The sequence below is a fragment of the Pipra filicauda genome, unplaced genomic scaffold (genome assembly GCF_003945595.2).
Source record: "Pipra filicauda isolate LSUMZ 115617 unplaced genomic scaffold, ASM394559v2 scaffold1169_size42459_pilon, whole genome shotgun sequence".
NCBI classification, from domain to species: domain Eukaryota; kingdom Metazoa; phylum Chordata; class Aves; order Passeriformes; family Pipridae; genus Pipra; species Pipra filicauda.
Window position 1 is genome coordinate 1 of NW_024103617.1, and position 17,827 is coordinate 17,827.

The 17,827-nt window shown below is 55.6% G+C and overlaps 1 protein-coding gene across 1 annotated transcript; it reads left to right on the plus strand.

Moving 5' to 3' along the window:
* Positions 1–2,842: 2,842 nt before the first annotated feature.
* On the plus strand, positions 2,843–8,692 carry LOC113996340 (sentrin-specific protease 1-like). The gene is made up of 4 exons (XM_039384894.1): positions 2,843–2,940; positions 5,996–6,080; positions 6,967–7,062; positions 8,416–8,692. Exons 1-4 carry the CDS (start codon positions 2,891–2,893, stop codon positions 8,476–8,478), a joined length of 294 nt encoding a protein of 97 aa, XP_039240828.1. The 5' UTR covers positions 2,843–2,890; the 3' UTR covers positions 8,479–8,692.
* Positions 8,693–17,827: the final 9,135 nt, after the last annotated feature.

The window sequence follows — 17,827 nt, forward strand, 5'->3', positions numbered from 1 at the left end:
CAGGGACAGTGAGGACACTGCCCTATAACACCCACAGGGACAGTGAGGACACTGCCCTATAACACCCACAGGGACAGTGAGGACACTGCCCTATAACACCCACAGCTCATATGGGGTCACTGCCCTGTAACACCCACAGCTCCTATGGGGACACTGCCCTATAAAACCCCATAAGGACAGTGGGGTCACTGCCCTATAACACCCACAGCTCCTGCAGCCCCTTTCTCCTTCCCTCTCCCTGCTCCTTCCCTGGGGTCGTTTGGGATCTGCAGGGGTTGGGTTTCCCTCTGAGGGGCCATTGGTTTGTAGGGTTTTGCCTCCAGGTCTGTCCGTGCCGGCTCAGCTCCGGGGTGGGACACACCTGTCCAGCTTTTGTGGTGTCCTGGGGACTTTTTTGGGAACTTTTTTGGGAACTTTGGGGCCGCCCCTTCCCCCAGGGAGGCTGCGGGGTCACCCTGGCGGATCCCCCACCCCCTTTGGGGTCTCATCAGCCTCAGAGGCTTCCCGGTGTCACCTGGAGGAGGAAAACAGCCCCCCCAGGGATTGGGATCCTTCCCTGCTCCTGCAGCTCCCAGGGATCCCAGAGATCTCCCGGGAGCAGGATTCGATTCCCGGCTGTGCCTCTGGAGCTGCAGCTGGATCCGGGCGGCTCTTCCAGGCTCTGCCTTTGCCCATCCCAAGGGACCTTCCCAGGCCCTGCCCTGGGATCCGGGGCCGTTATCCCACACTTTTGGGAGCTGCTCCTGGGCGGGATGTGATTCCAGGGTGTGATTCCAAGGGGAGCTACTCCCAGGCAGGATGTGATTCCAAGGGAATGTGATTCCAAGGGGAGCTGCTCCTGAGCAGGATGTGATTCCAGGATGTGATTCCAAGGGGCTGTGATTCCAAAGGGAACTGCTCCCGGGCAGGGTGTGATTCCAAGGGGCTGTGATTCCAAGGGGAGCTGCTCCCAGGCAGGGTGTGATTCCAAGGGAATGTGATTCCAAGGGGATGTGATTCCCAGGGGAGCTGCTCCTGGGCAGGGTGTGATTCCAAGGGGATGTGATTCCAAGGGGAGCTACTCCTGGGCAGGGTGTGATTCCAAGGGGAGCTGCTCCTGAGCAGAGTGTGATTCCAGGGTGTGATTCCAAGGGGATGTGATTCCAAGGGGAGCTGCTCCTGAGCAGAGTCTGATTCCAAGGGGATGTGATTCCAAGGGGAGCTGCTCCTGGGCAGGGTGTGATTCCAGGGTGTGATTCCAGGGTGTGATTCCAGGGTGTGATTCCAGGGTGTGATTCCAAGGGAATGTGATTCCAAGGGGATGTGATTCCAAGGGGAGCTGCTCCTGGGCAGGGTGTGATTCCAGGGTGTGATTCCAAGGGAATGTGATTCCAAGGGGATGTGATTCCAAGGGGAGCTGCTCCTGAGCAGAGTCTGATTCCAAGGGGATGTGATTCCAAGGGGAGCTGCTCCCTTTTCCAGGCGCCTGGGGCTGGCAGAGGGTTTGATCCGGGATTCAGGGAACGCCCCCCGTGCCGTTCCTGGTGCTGTTCCTTCATCCCAGCATTGCTCTGGCGGGAATCTGATCCTTAAATCTTGTGGCCTGAGGCAGAGGTGTCATTCCTTCCCCCTGGGAATGTGGAGAGTGAGCAGACAGGTGGAATTTCCAGCCCTTTGGGCACCTTTGTTCCCCTCCTGAGGCGCTTCCATCCCAATGCCTGTTCCCTTCTTCCTTAATCCTGCTCCGAGGGCAGGAAAGGCGAAGGAAAAAGCCCTAAAACCTGGAAACATCCCGGTTTTTTTTACTCCTGCCCTGTGGCTCTTTGCCTCTGTGTCCGAGCAGAGCCTGGAATCGGCTCCTTTCATCCCAGATTTCTTTGATTCCAAGTGGAGGTGAGAGAGGGAACCCCCCTGGATCATTCCGGGGGTCTGGGCTGAGGAGGAAGGTCCCCACCCCGGAGCTGGAGGGGCTGGAATGTCCCATCCAACCTGGCAGAGAGCCAGGATTCCAGGTCCTTAGAGAGCCAGGATTCCAGGTGCCCAGAGAGCCAGGATTCCAGGGACCCAGAGATCCAGGATTCCAGGTGCCCAGAGATCCAGGATTCCAGGTTCCCAGAGATCCAGGATTCCAGGTGCCCAGAGATCCAGGATTCCAGGTCCTTAGAGATCCAGGATTCCAGAGATCCAGGATTCCAGGTCCTTAGAGATCCAGGATTCCAGGTGCCCAGAGAGCCAGGATTCCAGGTGCCCAGAGAGCCAGGATTCCAGGTCCTTAGAGATCCAGAATTCCAGGTCCCCAGAGAGCCAGGATTCCAGGTCCTTAGAGAGCCAGGATTCCAGGTGCCCAGAGAGCCAGGATTCCAGGTCCTTAGAGATCCAGGATTCCAGGTTCCCCAGAGAGCCAGGATTCCAGGTGCCCAGAGATCCAGGATTCCAGGTCCTTAGAGATCCAGGATTCCAGGTTCCCCAGAGATCCAGGATTCCAGGTGCCCAGAGATCCAGGATTCCAGGTCCTTAGAGATCCAGGATTCCAGGTCCTTAGAGATCCAGGATTCCAGGTTCCCCAGAGATCCAGGATTCCAGGTGCCCAGAGAGCCAGGATTCCAGGTGCCCAGAGATCCAGGATTCCAGGTCCTTAGAGATCCAGGATTCCAGGTGCCCAGAGATCCAGGACTCCAGGTGCCCAGAGATCCAGGACTCCAGGTGCCCAGAGATCCAGGATTCCAGGTCCTTAGAGATCCAGGATTCCAGGTGCCCAGAGAGCCAGGATTCCAGGGCTTTAGAGATCCAGGATTCCAGGTGCCCAGAGATCCAGGATTCCAGGTCCTTAGAGATCCAGGATTCCAGGTGCCACTTCCCTGGCCGTAATCCTTTTCCTTCTGTTTCATTTTAGGAGGCTTTTATTGGTTGAATGCAGTGGGAGGATCACACCTGGAAGGAGGGACGGAGGTCCTACTCATGGTTAGTGACCCTTTCGTGCTTTCAATCTTTAGAGCTTCCTAAAGGCCTCAGGATTCCGGGGGAAGTGAGAGGATTCCAGGGAAATCAGAGCTTAGGGGGGAAGGCGAGGCCCAGGGCAGGCTCTGGAGCGATCCCAGGGTTTGGAGTGAGTCCTGGAGAGAGGATTTTGAGGAAGGTGCCTGGGGTTTTTTATTTTTGGGGGGGTGTGTTTCTCCAGCGTTTGGGAGTGGGCAGGAAGCAGCCTGTTAAAAATGAGGTGAAAACTGGGATTTTAGCGGAGGCAAAGCCGTGAAATCTGGGAATCTTCTCATCTCCTGCTCTCTCCTCACCCGCCCTCTGCTTCGGCTGCACCTTGGAGCCGATCCCAGCAATTCCCTGAGGCACCTGCTCGGCTCTTTGTGTGTTTGTGAGCCCTGGAGAAGGCAAAAAAAAGAGGAAAAAAATCCTCTTTTCAGCCCCTGCCCGAGGCGTGGCAAGGGGTTGGATTTGGGGTTGGATTTGGGGATGGATTTGGGGTTGGATCATCCTTCCCAATTATCCCTGCCCAGCTCTTCCTCCTCAGAGTGCACCCGCCCAGTTCTGCCTCCCCGAGTTCCTCCAGGGGCTGGAATTGTGCTCCATCCCTGTGGGTCCCTCTGGGCTCTGGGCTCTCCTTCCTCCAGCTGAGGGCCCGAGTGGCTTCTGGAGCCGCCACCAATTGCCAGGGTTGATTTTTTTGGGGGGGGGTTAATGAATTAATTAATTAATTAACATTTTCCCCACGGGCCGTGTCGTGACTCAGATCCTTCACCCCTGAGCTCGAGCTCGTTCCCAGGAGCCTCTTTTCTCCCTCCATTATCCATTAGGATTTATTCCAGGAGCCTCTTCTCCCTCCATTATCCATTAGGATTTATTCCAGGAGCCTCTTCTCCCTCCATTATCCATTAGGATTTATTCCAGGAGCCTCTTCTCCATCCGTTAGGATTTATTCCAGGGGAGGTGGGCATGTGGAGCTGCTCCTGAACGGTGGAAAGGTGGGAGAGGGAGGGGGTTTTTTAGGGCTGAGATTTCCCCCCTGCTGGGCTCATCCCATCCAAAGCAGAGCAGTCACTGCTGGCAGGGCTGGGAAGGGGTGTCCAGCTAAGGAAGGCTCATGGAAAATGTTTGGCTGGACCAGATCCGGCCCCTGCCGTGACAGAGACCCCCCATTCCTGACACTTCATCCCGAAAAACCTCCCCCTTCCCGCTCCCGGCCCTTTCCTTCCCTCTGGGTGGTTCTTCTGCCCCTCCCGAGTCCCTTGGTGGCCTCTGGGTGTCCTGCAGCCCGGGGAGGGCTTTTCTTTGGGGCAGTTCTTGGGATTTCTGGGGGGAGAGGAGCCCCCTGAGCGGCCCCGGGGCAGCAGGTTGAACCCTCCGCCCTTGGCACCGACCGACGCGGCTCGGCCAAGTCCCCGCGGATCAGATTTCCCGAAAGATGGCACATCTCTGCCTGTTGGCAGCCAAACCTGCCTCCCTCTCCGTGCCAGGCGCTCTCCTGACCCCTCTGCCCGAGCCAGCAGCGTCTGATCCCCTGAGTTCCCTCCCCGAGCTCTCCGAGCGCAACCGCGGCGCCGAGGGGGCTCCTGGGGCTCCTCTGAGGAGGTGCCAGACGTGGAGGAGATGGTTCTTGGGGCTCTTCCTGGTCCTTTTGGTCTCCAGGAGGAGCAGGAGGTGTCTCCAGAGCTCAGTGACAGCAGCAGCTCCTTTAGGACCATTGGGAACATCTCGGGGCCACCACCTCGTGTCCTCAGGCTCGGGCTCCTCTGAGGAGGTGCCAGACATGGAGGGGATGGTTCCCAGGGGTCTTCCCGGTCCTTTTGGTCTCCAGGAAGAGCAGGAGGTGACTCCAGAGCTGAGTGTCACTTAGTGACAGCAGCAGCTCCTTTAGGGCCACTGGGAACATCTTGGGGCCACCACCTCGTGTCCTCAGGCTCGAGCTCCTCTGAGGAGGTGCCAGACATGGAGGGGATGGTTCCCAGGGGTCTTCCCGGTCCTTTTGGTCTCCAGGAGGAGCAGGAGGTGTCTCCAGAGCTCAGTGACAGCAGCAGCTCCTTTAGGGCCACTGGGAACATCTTGGGGCCACCACCTCGTGTCCTCAGGCTCAGGCTCCTCTGAGGAGGTGCCAGACGTGGAGGAGATGGTTCTTGGGGCTCTTCCCGGTCCTTTTGGTCTCCAGGAGGAGCAGGAGGTGTCTCCAGAGCTCAGTGACAGCAGCAGCTCCTTTAGGGCCGTTGGGAACATCTTGGGGCCACCCCCTCCCCTCCTGGGGCTCCTGCAGTCCCCCCTCGAGTCCGTGTCCTCCTTCCTGCGCTTCCCAGGGCAGGGAATGGCTCAAGGTCTTCGTGCCCACCGAGGGAAAGAAGGTGGCATCTGCCTGGGCAGGGGCTTGGCAGAGTCCCTGAGCTTTCTCAGGTTAAACCCCCCCCACTTCCAGGGTTTTAATCCAGGCCAAGCTGGTGGGAACCTCTTGGAGCAGAGCCCACGGGCCGACACCCCCCGGGAGCTTCCCGAGTCCTCCAGGCCCTGGGGGTGGGAGCTGGGATGTGAAACCTGCCCCTGGGGCTCTTCTCCCTCTGCTGTGGGCTCGGGGGAGGGTTTGACCTGTGCCAGCAGCTGGAGAGGAGCCCTTTCCCACCCGGGGACACTTCCGAGGCCGTGACCAGTTTGTCCCTGTCACCTCCATCCTGGGAGGTCACAGGACACCAGCAGAGCCCTGGGAGCTGCTGAGCTTTTCCTCTGCCACGACACCAATTTTCTCCCCCTGGTTTGTTTGTGGCTTTGACTCTGGTCTGGCAGGGACTGGGGTTTTTTTTTTTTTCCCTCCTGGATGAGTCCTGGAAGTCGTGCTCGGTCCCTTTTGGACTCCACAAAGCCCTTTTTGAGCGCGGCCGGGGCCGAGACGAAAACATTGGGCTCCCATCCTGAGCCTGAGCTCTGCAAACATGGGCAAAACTTGGGTAAACTGAGGGACTTCTCTGGCTGCTTTCCCCCCCCCTGCTCCTCTAAGCCAGCTCTCCCTGTTGTCCCGTTCCTCCAGGCAGTACCTGAAGCAGGAAAGCCTGGACAAGAAGAGGAAGGAGTTTGACACCAATGGCTGGGCCCTGCTGAGCAAGAAGAGCCAGGTGGGTTTGGAGAAGGGGCCTCCACCTTTCCAGGCTGCTTTTCCTCAGGGATTTGTTGTTTGTGGTCATAGGGGGGGAGGGAGGGAACAAATCCCAGATCTTGGGAGAGGGTTTTTTTTTTTTTCCACGTGGGCAGATTTTGTGCTGGGGCAGGGGAAGGGGGTTAAGCTGGAAGAGGAGGGGTTTAGGTGGGATGGCGGGAAGGAATTCCGCCCCGGGAGGGTGGGGAGGCCCTGGAATGGGTTTCCCAGAGGATTTCCCATCCCTGGAAGTGTCCAAGGCCAGGTTGGACCCACCTGGGATAGTGGGAGGTGGAATGGGACGGGCCGGGATGGGCCTTTGGTCCCTTCCAGCTCAAACCATTCTGTGATTTTGTGGTTTTCCCCCCAATTATTCCAGGCTTGAGCAGCTTTTCCTGCATTCCCAGCTGTTTATTTCCATGGGATCATGGAGCAGTTTGGGTTGGGAGTGACATTTAAAGGGGTTTTCCTTCCCTGGGGGCTCCAAGAGGGACTTGGGGCAAGGAGTGATGAGCCAAGGGATGAGGGGCTTCCAGCTGGGAAAGGGGTGGAACTGGACAGTCTTGAAGTTCCCTTCCAACCCAAACCATCCTGGAATCCTGTGAACTTTAATGACATTTGATGGCCTTTCATTTGCTGCCCTTGGGGAGCCCCTTCAGGGGGGAAAAAGAACCTTTCCCCGAGATCCAACCCGACCGTTCCCCGACTCCCAGAGATCACAGGCGTCCTTCCCGTCGAGCCCTTCACCCCTGGGTGCTGGAAAGGGGGTGGTGGGCCCTCTGGAAGTGGGTGTTTCCCCTCTGGAAGTGGGTGTTTCCCCTCTGGAAGTGGGTGTTTCCCCTCTGGAAGGCGTGTTTCCCTTGCAGGAGATCCCCCAGCAGATGAACGGCAGCGACTGCGGGATGTTCGCCTGCAAATACGCCGACTGCATCACCAAAGACAAACCCATCAACTTCACCCAGGTACCACCCCCGGGGGGGGCACCCCGGGGCCAGGGACCCACCAAAGCCACCCTCTCACTGTCCCCTCTGCAACTGGGAAAAAAACCAGCTGAGGGTCCCTGAGTTGGGAGAAGGGCTGGGAGAGGGCGGGGACGGATCAGAACAGGCTCCAAATGGGGATGGGGCTGGAATTTATGGCTGACGGGGGAGGAGCCAAAGAGGGAGGGAGAAAACAGGCTTAGGAACACCTTCCCCCCACCCATGGTGTCCCTCCTCCCCCCCAGGGGGGCAGGAATGGGGGTGACAGTCAGGGTGTGTCTCCCTCGGGAGACAGTCCTGGATGGACCCTCCAGGGTGAGTCCATCCCATGGGAGATAATCCTGGATGGACCCTCCAGGGTGAGTCCATCCCATGGGAGACAGTCCTGGATGGACCCTCCAGGGTGAGTCCATCCCACAGAGACAGTCCTGGGTGGATCTCTGGTGTGAGTCCATCCCATGGGAGACAGTCCTGGGTGGATCCTCCAGGGTGGGTTCATCCCATGGGAGACAGTCCTGGATGGACCCTCCAGGGTGGGTTCATCCCATGGGAGACAGTCCTGGGTGGACCCTCCAGGGTGGGTTCATCCCATGGGAGACAGTCCTGGATGGAACCTCCAGGGTGAGTCCATCCCATGGGAGATAATCCTGGATGGAACCTCCAGGGTGGGTTCATCCCATGGGAGATAATCCTGGGTGGATCCTCCAGGGTGGGTTCATCCCATGGGAGACAGTCCTGGATGGATCTCTGGTGTGAGTCCATCCCATGGGAGATAATCCTGGGTGGAACCTCCAGGGTGAGTCCATCCCACAGAGACAGTCCTGGGTGGATCTCTGGTGTGGGTTCATCCCATGGGAGACAGTCCTGGATGGACCCTCCAGGGTGAGTCCATCCCATGGGAGACAGTCCTGGATGGACCCTCCAGGGTGGGTTCATCCCATGGGAGACAGTCCTGGATGGATCTCTGGTGTGAGTCCATCCCATGGGAGACCCCATTTCCCTGGGAAAAGCTCCCCAGCCCCAAAAGTGGGGGCACTGCATCCTGAATCCCGAGGAATCCCAGTGCCACCCTCCCTGGAACATCCCCCCCTGCGGGACCCCTTCACCTCCGACTGTCAGGGAACAACAATTCCATCATCCCCTGCCTAGGGATCATTCCCATCACAGCTCCAGCATTCCCTAAATCCCACCTGCTGCCCCTTTTCCAACAGCCAGAAAGCAATTCCCCCCCCTACCATCCCAAAAAAAAAAAGCTGTGGGAAGAGCAGCCGCTCCACGCCCCCCCCTCTCCTGAACATTCCCTTTCTTTTCCCTCTTTTTTCCCCCTTCCCAAAGCAACACATGCCCTACTTCAGGAAGAGGATGGCCTGGGAGATCCTGCACAGGAAGCTCTTATGATGCCAGTGGAGAAGCGAGGGATGGGATCCGAAGTGCCCGGATTTGCCCTGGAGAAGCAGCTCCAGCCCCTTCCCGGGGGGGCTCCAGGACGACACAGGGGAACCAAACCCCGGCTCCTGTCCCTGCTCCGAGGGCACAGGAGTGTTTGGAAGCACACTTGGGGGTTATTTTTGGGGGGGTTGTTTAATTTTTTTCCTTTTTTTTTTTGGGTTTTTTTTGGTTTTTTTTTGGTACAACTTTTCGGGTCCTGGGACTCGGGGGCAGCTCGGAGCATCCAGGGAGGGGGGGGTTTGGTGTTTTTTTCCTGCTTGGAGGCTGGAATTTTGGGAAGGGGAAGGTGCTCCTGTTGCTCTGGGGGGGCTCTGTGAGCTTTGCTGGGAGCCTATTCTATTAATTTAGGGATTAATCCCACCCAAAAAACACCACAAGGAATCCAAGAGGGGAAGACAAGAGGGGTATTGGGATTAATCCCCCCCCAAAAAACACCCCAAGGAATCCAAGATGGGAAGGCAAGAGAGGGATTTTGGGATTAATTCCCCCCAAGGAATCAAGGATGGGAAGGCAAGAGAGGGATTTTGGGATTAATTCCCCTCAAAGAATCCAGGATGGGAAGGCAAGAGAGGGATTTTGGGATTAATTCCCCCCAAGGAATCCAAGATGGGAAGGCAAGAGAGGGATATTGGGATTAATTCCCCTCAAAGAATCCAGGATGGGAAGGCAAGAGAGGGATATTGGGATTAATTCCCCCCAAGGAATCCAAGATGGGAAGGCAAGAGAGGGATTTTGGGATTAATTCCCCCCAAGGAATCCAGGATGGGAAGGCAAGAGAGGGATTTTGGGATTAATTCCCCTCAAAGAATCCAGGATGGGAAGACAAGAGGGGGATATTGGGATTAATTCCCCCCAGGGAATCCAGGATGGGAAGGCAAGAGAGGGATATTGGGATTAATTCCCCCCAAGGAATCCAGGATGGGAAGGCAAGAGAGGGATTTTGGGATTAATTCCCCCCAAGGAATCCAGGATGGGAAGGCAAGAGAGGGATTTTGGGATTAATTCCCCCCAAGGAATCCAGGATGGGAAGACAAGAGGGGGATATTGGGATTAATTCCCCCCAAGGAATCCAGGATGGGAAGACAAGAGAGGGATTTTGGGATTAATTCCCCCCAAGGAATCCAGGATGGGAAGACAAGAGAGGGATATTGGGATTAATTCCCCCCAAGGAATCCAGGATGGGAAGACAAGAGGGGTCTCCTTTGGGGGTGATGGAGGAGGGAGGCTTTGACTGCAGATTTTGGGGTGCCCTCTGTGCCCACAGCTCAGCCCCCACATCCCGAATCCTGGCAGTTCTTGGCACAGCCCCCTGGAGCTCGGGAGAGGCCCTCCCTGGAAGTAATTCCTGGTCAGATCCCACTTTTCTGCCACTCCTTTTCCTTCCTCCTCCTGCATCCCCCGTTCCCCGGCCCGAGGCACAACAAAGGGCCGTGGAACTGCCGTGTAAATATTCCCAGATATTCACAAAGAACAACCTCTGGCGTGTGCTGGGGGGTCGGATCTCCCTTCCCACCCCCTCCCAGCCCTGCCTTTGCCCCCCCTGCAGCTCCTTGGCCCCCTCAGAGCAGGGGGAGCAGCTCCTTTGGCTCTTCCCAGGATGGTTTTCCCGTGTCCTGCCCGGGGGGGGGAGGTCGGGAAGGGGGTGCTGGAGGCAGAGCAGCAATTCCAGAGGCTCTTCCCGAGGTCTCTGCTGCCATCTCAGAGGTAAAAACGTCCAGAAAAAGCACTTCAGCCTCCCGAAAATGGGATTTCTGAGGGGGTGCCCCGAGGCTCCTCATCCTCCTGATCCTCCCTCCCGGGGCCGGTGCTTGGAACTGGGATAACTGACTCCTGGAACTGGGATAACTGACTCCTGGAACTGGGATAACTGACTCCTGGAACTGGGATAATTGATTCCCAGTGCTTGGAACTGGGATAATTGACTCCCTGGAACTGGGATAACTGACTCCCTGGAACTGGGATCATTTATTCCCAGTGCTTGGAACTGGGATAACTGACTCCCTGGAACTGGGATCATTTATTCCCAGTGCTTGGAACTGGGATAACTGACTCCCTGGAACTGGGATCATTTATTCCCAGTGCTTGGAAATGGGATAACTGACTCCCTGGAACTGGGATCATTTATTCCCAGTGCTTGGAAATGGGATAACTGACTCCCTGGAACTGGGATCATTTATTCCCAGTGCTTGGAACTGGGATAACTGACTCCCTGGAACTGGGATAACTGACTCCCTGGAACTGGGATAATTGATTCCCAGTGCTTGGAACTGGGATAATTGATTCCCAGTACTTGGAACTGGGATAATTTATTCCTTGAAACCGGGATAATTGACTCCCTGGAACTGGGATAATTTACTCTCTGGAACTGGGATAATTTATTCCTTGAAACCGGGATAATTGACTCCCTGGAACTGGGATAATTTACTCTCTGGAACTGGGATAATTTATTCCTTGGAACTGGGATAACTTATTCCCTGGAACTGGGGTGATTTATCCTTTGGAACTGGGATCATTTATTCCCTGGAACTGGGATCATTTATTCCCTGGGACTGGGATCATTTATTCCCTGGGACTGGGATCATTTATTCCCAATTTCCCTGGGATGAGCTTCCCAGGCTGCTCCACCTGCTCCTCCCCGCTGTAAATAACCTTTTTTACACAGGGGCAAAGGAGGGAAGGGGCGTCCCCCTTTTTGTATTTTCAGCTTTAGGGAAGGGATGTTTTCTATGGTTTATTTTTGGTTTTGCTCTGCCTGGGAGCAGCAGTTTTGTACCGAATTTCCCCCCCTTTTCCTCCCCAGAATCGTGTCCTTTGCAGGCTGGTTTGTAACCCCCTTCCCTCCTCCTGGTGTGTTTTATACCGACTTCATTTACTACCTTTTTCTATCTTTTATTCGATTAAAAGCTCTGAGGAAAAAAAAAAAAAAAAAAAAAAAAAAAGAAACAAAAAACCCCAATAAAACGAGGGATTTTTTTTCTGGGTTTTGTGTGGACAAAACTGAGCTGGGAGAACCCTGAGGGGCTCGGGGAAAGGGGGGGTTGTGTCATTCCAACAAATCAAATCACTCAGCTGCTCCCAAAATTGAGGGACTGCTCCCGAAATTTAGGGGCCACTCCCAACATTGAGGTTCTGCTCCCAAAATTGAGGTGTTGCTCTCAAAATTGAGGGGCTGCTCCCGAAATTGAGGTGTTGCTCCCAAAACTGAGGGGCTGCTCCCAAAATTGAGGTGTTGCTCCCAAAACTGAGGGGCTGCTCCCAAAATTGAGGGACTGCTCCCAAAATTGGGGGATTGCTCCCAAAACTGAGGGGCTGCTCCCAAAATTCAGATGCTGCTTCCAAAATTCAGATGCTGCTCCCAAAATTGAGGGGCTGCTCCCAAAATTGAGGTGCTGCTCTCAAAATTGGGGGATTGCTCCCAAAACTGAGGGGCTGCTCCCAAAATTGAGGAGCTGCTTCCAAAATTCAGATGCTGCTCCCAAAACAGGTTCTGCTCCCAAAACTGAGGGGCTGCTCCCGAAACTGAGGTGCTTCAGCCCACCTTGGTGGAGGAGGGAGGCAGAGCTGGGGCTCAGAGGCTTTTCCAGCCGTTTTTTGGGGGAGTTCTCACTCCGGGGTTTGAGTCCGAGCTGGGATGGGGAGGGGGGGTCCCGTCCCACTGCCCCGCTTTAGAACCTCCCTCCCTCCCACCCCCCCCCGGGCTGAAAGAGCCGCTCAGCCCCGGCCCAGCCTCCCAAATCAACGAGTCCCTTGTTTTCCCCGGCTCCCAAAAAAGCCGGGCAGGAGCCAGGCCCCTCTCAAAGGCGGCTTGTGCCCGGCCGGGCCCCCCCGGGGCTCCCCCCTCCTCCTCCGTGGCCACCAAAAATGCATTCAGCATTTATCCCCGGGCTTATTAATAGAATAAATCACATTGCCCGGCCTGTGCTGGGGATTTTTCAGGTCATATTGACTTTTTTTTTTTTTTTTTTCCCCTCCCCCCTGCTCTTTTCCTGTATCCTTATTCCTAGACATTTTTTGTTTGGCCTGATAATTTCCCCAAAGAGCCCCTTGACTGGAGCCTCTGACATTCCTCCCAGACACACACGTGGCCTCTGTAAACATCCCACCCCGGGGGCTCAATGCTCCATTCATGGAGCTCCCAGAGCCGTGCCTGGAAGTCGGGAATCGAGTCGGGAATCACCTGCCCGGCTCCCACCGTCCCATCTCCTCCCCGGCCTCCAGGAATCCTCACTCGGAGTTCTCCCCCGGGGGGGGACAGGGGGAGGTTTCTGGCAAGAGGCCGTGGGATGTGAGGAGCTGCTGCTTCCCTGGGTGCTGCTGCTGCTGCTCCTCCTCTCCGGGGTTTTTCGGGGAATTCGGGTTCTGCTCCCGCGCCGGAGCCAAAAAAACCTTCCACGGGTCATCCCGGGAAAGACTCGGCTCAGCTCCTTTTCTCCTGCGGGTCCCTCCTGCCCTGGGGACCCCCCTCCCTCCTCCCTCCCTGCTGCCAGGAGTCCCTCGGGATTCCCGAGAGGGGGGAAAACTGAGTCGTGTCAGCTGGAAATTCCCGATTGTCCCTTTTTCTTCTTCCCAACTTCCCTCTGCAAACCGGGACTGGGGAGAGACACCCACAGGTCCCACCACGTCCCTCATCCTCGGGACCCTCAGGACAACATTCCCAGACCCTCAGGACATTCCCAGACCCTCAGGACATCATTCCCAGACCTTCAGGACATTCCCAGACCTTCAGGACATCATTCCCAGACCCTCAGGGCATCATTCCCAGACCCTCAGGACATCATTCCCAGACCCTCAGGACATTCCCAGACCCTCAGGACCCGACATTCCCAGACGTTCAGGACATTCCCAGACCCTCAGGACATTCCCAGACCCTCAGGACACCATTCCCAGACCCTCAGGACATTCCCAGACCCTCAGGGCATCATTCCCAGACCCTCAGGACATCATTCCCAGACGTTCAGGACATTCCCAGACCTTCAGGACATTCCCAGCCCCTCAGGACATTCCCAGCCCCTCAGGACATTCCCAGACGTTCAGGACATTCCCAGCCCCTCAGGACATTCCCAACCCCTCAGGACATTCCCAGCCCCTCAGGACATTCCCAGACCCTCAGGACATTCCCAGACCCTCAGGACCCGACATTCCCAGACCTTCAGGACATTCCCAGACCCTCAGGATATTCCCAGCCCCTCAGGACATTCCCAGACCCTCAGGATATTCCCAGACCCTCAGGATATTCCCAGCCCCTCAGGACATTCCCAGCCCCTCAGGACATTCCCAGACTCTCAGGACATTCCCAGCCCCTCAGGACATTCCCAGACTCTCAGGACATTCCCAGACCCTCAGGATATTCCCAGACCCTCAGGACATTCCCAGACCCTCAGGACCCAACATTCCCAGCCCCTCAGGACATTCCCAGACGTTCAGGACATTCCCAGCCCCTCAGGACATTCCCAGCCCCCCTGGTTTCCACAGCTTTTCCTCCCGTTGGTGTCCAGCGGCTCCAAGGCTGAGCTGGATTCCCACAGGGAGCGATCCCACCCCCGGGAGATGGTTTGGATCCCGCTGATCCGGTGCCCTGGGGGAGAATTTGTGGCTTCCCGCTGGGTCTGGGGGTTAACAGGTGATTCCCAGCTCTGGGATGGGCCGGGATCTTCTCCTGGACCACGGGGCTCCCCACCCTAATCCCGGCCTTCCCGAGGGGATCCTCTCCATGGGAGGTCCCTGGGAGCTTGTTGTGCATCCCAGAGATCCTCCCGCTCCTGGGAGACCCTCCCTGAGCCAGCCCAGTCCTCCCCTCACCCCCCAAACCCCAAAATCTCTCCCCAAACCTCACCAGTCCTCCCCTCACACCCCAAACCCCAAAATCTCTCCCCAAACCTCACCAGTCCTCCCCCCACACCCCAAACCCCAAAATCTCACCCCAAAGTTCACCAGTCCTCCCCCCACACCCCCAAACCCCAAAATCTCTCCCCAAACCTCACCAGTCCTCCCCTCACACCCCAAACCCCAAAATCTCTCCCCAAACCTCACCAGTCCTCCCCCCACACCCCAAACCCCAAAATCTCACCCCAAAGTTCACCAGTCCTCCCCCCACACCCCAAACCCCAAAATCTCTTCCCCAAACCTCACCAGTCCTCCCCTCACACCCCAAACCCCAAAATCTCACCCCAAACCTCACCAGTCCTCCCCCCACCCCCCAAACCTCACCCCAAATCTCACCAACATCACCCCATCACCCCAAATCTCACCCCAAATCTCACCAGCCAACCCCAAATCTCCCCCTAAACCTCACCAATCCTCCCCCCACCCCCCAAAGCTCACCAGCCAACCCCAAATCTCACCCCAACCCTCAAATCTCACCCCAAACCTCAGCAGCAAACCCCAAACCCGACCCCATCACCCCAAAGCTCACCAGCCCTCCCCCCACACCCCAAACCTGACCCCATCACATCACCCAAGCTCAACAGCAAACCCCAATTCTCCCCCCAACCCCCCCCCCCCATCTCTGGCCCTGCTTTGGGTTGAATTCTGGTTATTTAGGGCCATGGGGTCACATCCCCCTGTCCCTCTTCCCATCTTGGATTTCTTGGGGGGATTCATCCCTAAATCCAAGATTCCCATCTTGGAGTCTTCGGGGTGTTTCTTGTCTTCCCAATTTGGATTTCCAGGGGGGATTTTAATCCCAAACATCCCTCTTGTCTCCCCCTCTTGGATTCCTTGTGGTGTTTTTTTTGGGTGGGATTAATCCCTAAACCCCTCTTGTCTCCCCCTCTTGGACTCCTGGGGGTGTCGGATCGATTTTGAGGGAAGATTTGGGGCCACCCCCCCCTTCCTCCCCCCATTCCCATTCCCATTCCCATTCCCATTCCCATTCCCATTCCCATTCCCAGCAATCCTGGATTCCCCCCCCCCGTTCTGAACTGGGAGGGGGGGTCACGACTCCCTTTCCCCCTCAAGGGGGAGATTTTAGGGCCACGATTTTACCCCCAAAAACGCAAATTTTTGCCCCCCCCAAAAACCCACCTGAGCCGGGGCCGCCCAGTCCGGGACCCTCCTGATCCCAACGAGTCCTAACGAGCCCCCCCGGACCCCCCCGGACCCCCCCAGCCCCGTGATCCCCGCACCCCCCGGCCCTCATTAAACCCTCGCGGGGTCCCGCTGCTTTTATTCCGCTCCTTTATTTAAAAAACAAAACAAAAATAACCCAAAAAACCCCCCCAAAACCTCCCCCAACCCCCCCCCCCCCCCCCGTCCCGAGCCCGCTCTCCGTTCAAACCGTGGGACCCTCGGCGAGAAAAAAAGTCGCTTTTTAGGTTTGAGTTCGGGGAGCTGTTTTTGGTTTCTTTGGGTTTTGGGTTTTTTTTGATTTTTTTGTTTGTTTGTTTGTTGTGAGTATTTATTTTTGGTTGTTGTTCTGTTATTTTTTTTCCTCTTGATTGATTTATTTTTTTTATTTTATTTTTTTTTTGAAAATTTTTTTTCCAAGTTTTTTGGGTTGGTTTTATTTTTTTTTTTCGTTATTTTTTTTATTTTTTTTTTTTTTTTTCCCTTTTCCGGCGTCCTCCCGGGCGCGGGGACACAGGGAAGGCTTTGTCCCGAGCTTGGAGGACGCTGCGGGGCAGCTCTTTGGGGCCCTGGCTCGCTGCCACCCCAAATAGGTGGCCTTTTTTTTTTAGGGGGGGAGATGGGAAGCATCAAAAGCTGCTCAATCCCTCGTTCTTCCCCCTTCCAGCAGCGAAAAAAAAAGGGGTGAAACCCCTTCGGGAGAGATTTTGGGAGGAGGGGTCAGCCCCTTTTGAGGAGGGGTCAGCCCCCCCCCTAAAATGTTTGGAGGAGCACCCCCCCCCAAAAAAAAAATAAGGGTGAAGTGACAGAAAATCCCCGGAAATCCCAAATTTTGGGGTCGGGGCACCCCCCAAAATATTGAATATAAATAATTTTGGGTGCCCCCAAAGCCCCTCCAAACCCGCTCTGGGCTGGGGGGGAGAGGGAGGGGTTTATTCCCAGATATCCCCCTCCCCAAAAAATAAGGGTGAAGTGACAGAAAATCCCCGGAAATCCCAAATTTTGGGGTCGGGAACCCCCAAAGTATTGAATATAAATATTTTTGGGTGCCCCCAAAGCCCCCCCAAACCCCTTCTGGGCTTGGGGAAGGGGGTGTGGTTTGTTCCCAGGCATCCCCCACCCAAAAAATAAGGGTGAAGTGACAGAAAATCCCCGGAAATCCCATATTTTGGGGTCGGGAACCCCCAAAGTATTGAATATAAATATTTTTGGGTGCCCCCAAAGCCCCCCCAAACCCCTTCTGGGCTTGGAGGGAGGGGGGTGGTTTGGAGGGATCAGGGACCCCCAGCCCGACCCAACCCCAACCCCTCGCCCCGAAAAAACCCAACCTACAGCCCCTAAAAATAACCCCCACCCCCCCCAAAAAAGACGCCAACAATCATCAAAGTATTAAAAAAAAAAATAACCAAAACCAACAAAATCCAAACTGGAATTTTCACAGCGAGTTTGGGCCCAAACCTGCTTTTTATTTATTTATTTATTTATTTATTTATTTATTTATTTATTTATTTATTTATTTATTTATTTTTGCCCCTTTTTTGTTTGTTTTTGAGGGGAAAATTGGCCCCGTTTCTGGTGTTTGGCCCCAAATTGCCTCCTTTTTTGGGTACCAACACATTTACCCCTTTTTCTGTTTTTCTTTGGCCCCAAACTTACCCTTTTTTTTTGGTTCCAAATTTCCCCATTTTTGGCCCCAAAGGCAACCTTTTTTGACCCAACAAATTTGCCATCTTTTTTATTTTTTTTTTGGCCCCAAACTTCCACCCCTTTTTTGGCAACCAAAAGTGCCACCTTTTTTGGTTTAAAATTTCACCTCTTTTTTCTTTGGTCCGGAATTGCCCCCTGTTCTTTTTTTTTTGCCCCAAACTCCCCCTGTTTTTGGCCCCAATTCTTCCCTTTGGTGGCACCCAAATGCCTGCTGTGGGACCGCAAATTGCCCCGTTGTTTGTGGTCCCAAATGACCCTTTAGGGTGGTTTTTTTTTTTGGCTCCAAATTCCCCCCTTTTTTTGGTCCCAAATTGCCCCAAATTCCCAAGTTTCGCCCCAAAACGAGGGGCCCTTCCCCAAGGAAAACCTTGGGATGGTTTTTCCAACCCCCCCCGGCGCCCTCCCCCCTCCCCCGGCCCCACAAACATCCCCGACCTCTTTGCGGCCCTCATTAATTAGGGATAATCACCGCTCTCATTAGCGGGGCGCTCCTGCCGGTGCCCCCCTCCCCCCCCCAATCCCGGCA

Bases quoted from the DNA above. Each gene is read 5' to 3' on its own strand.
- LOC113996340 (XM_039384894.1), top strand. From the start codon at position 2,891: ATGCAGTGGGAGGATCACACCTGGAAGGAGGGACGGAGGTCCTACTCA. The intron at 2,941-5,995 runs GTTAGTGACCCT...CCGTTCCTCCAG, and splicing joins GGACGGAGGTCCTACTCATG to GCAGTACCTGAAGCAGGAAA. The intron at 6,081-6,966 runs GTGGGTTTGGAG...TTTCCCTTGCAG, and splicing joins TGCTGAGCAAGAAGAGCCAG to GAGATCCCCCAGCAGATGAA.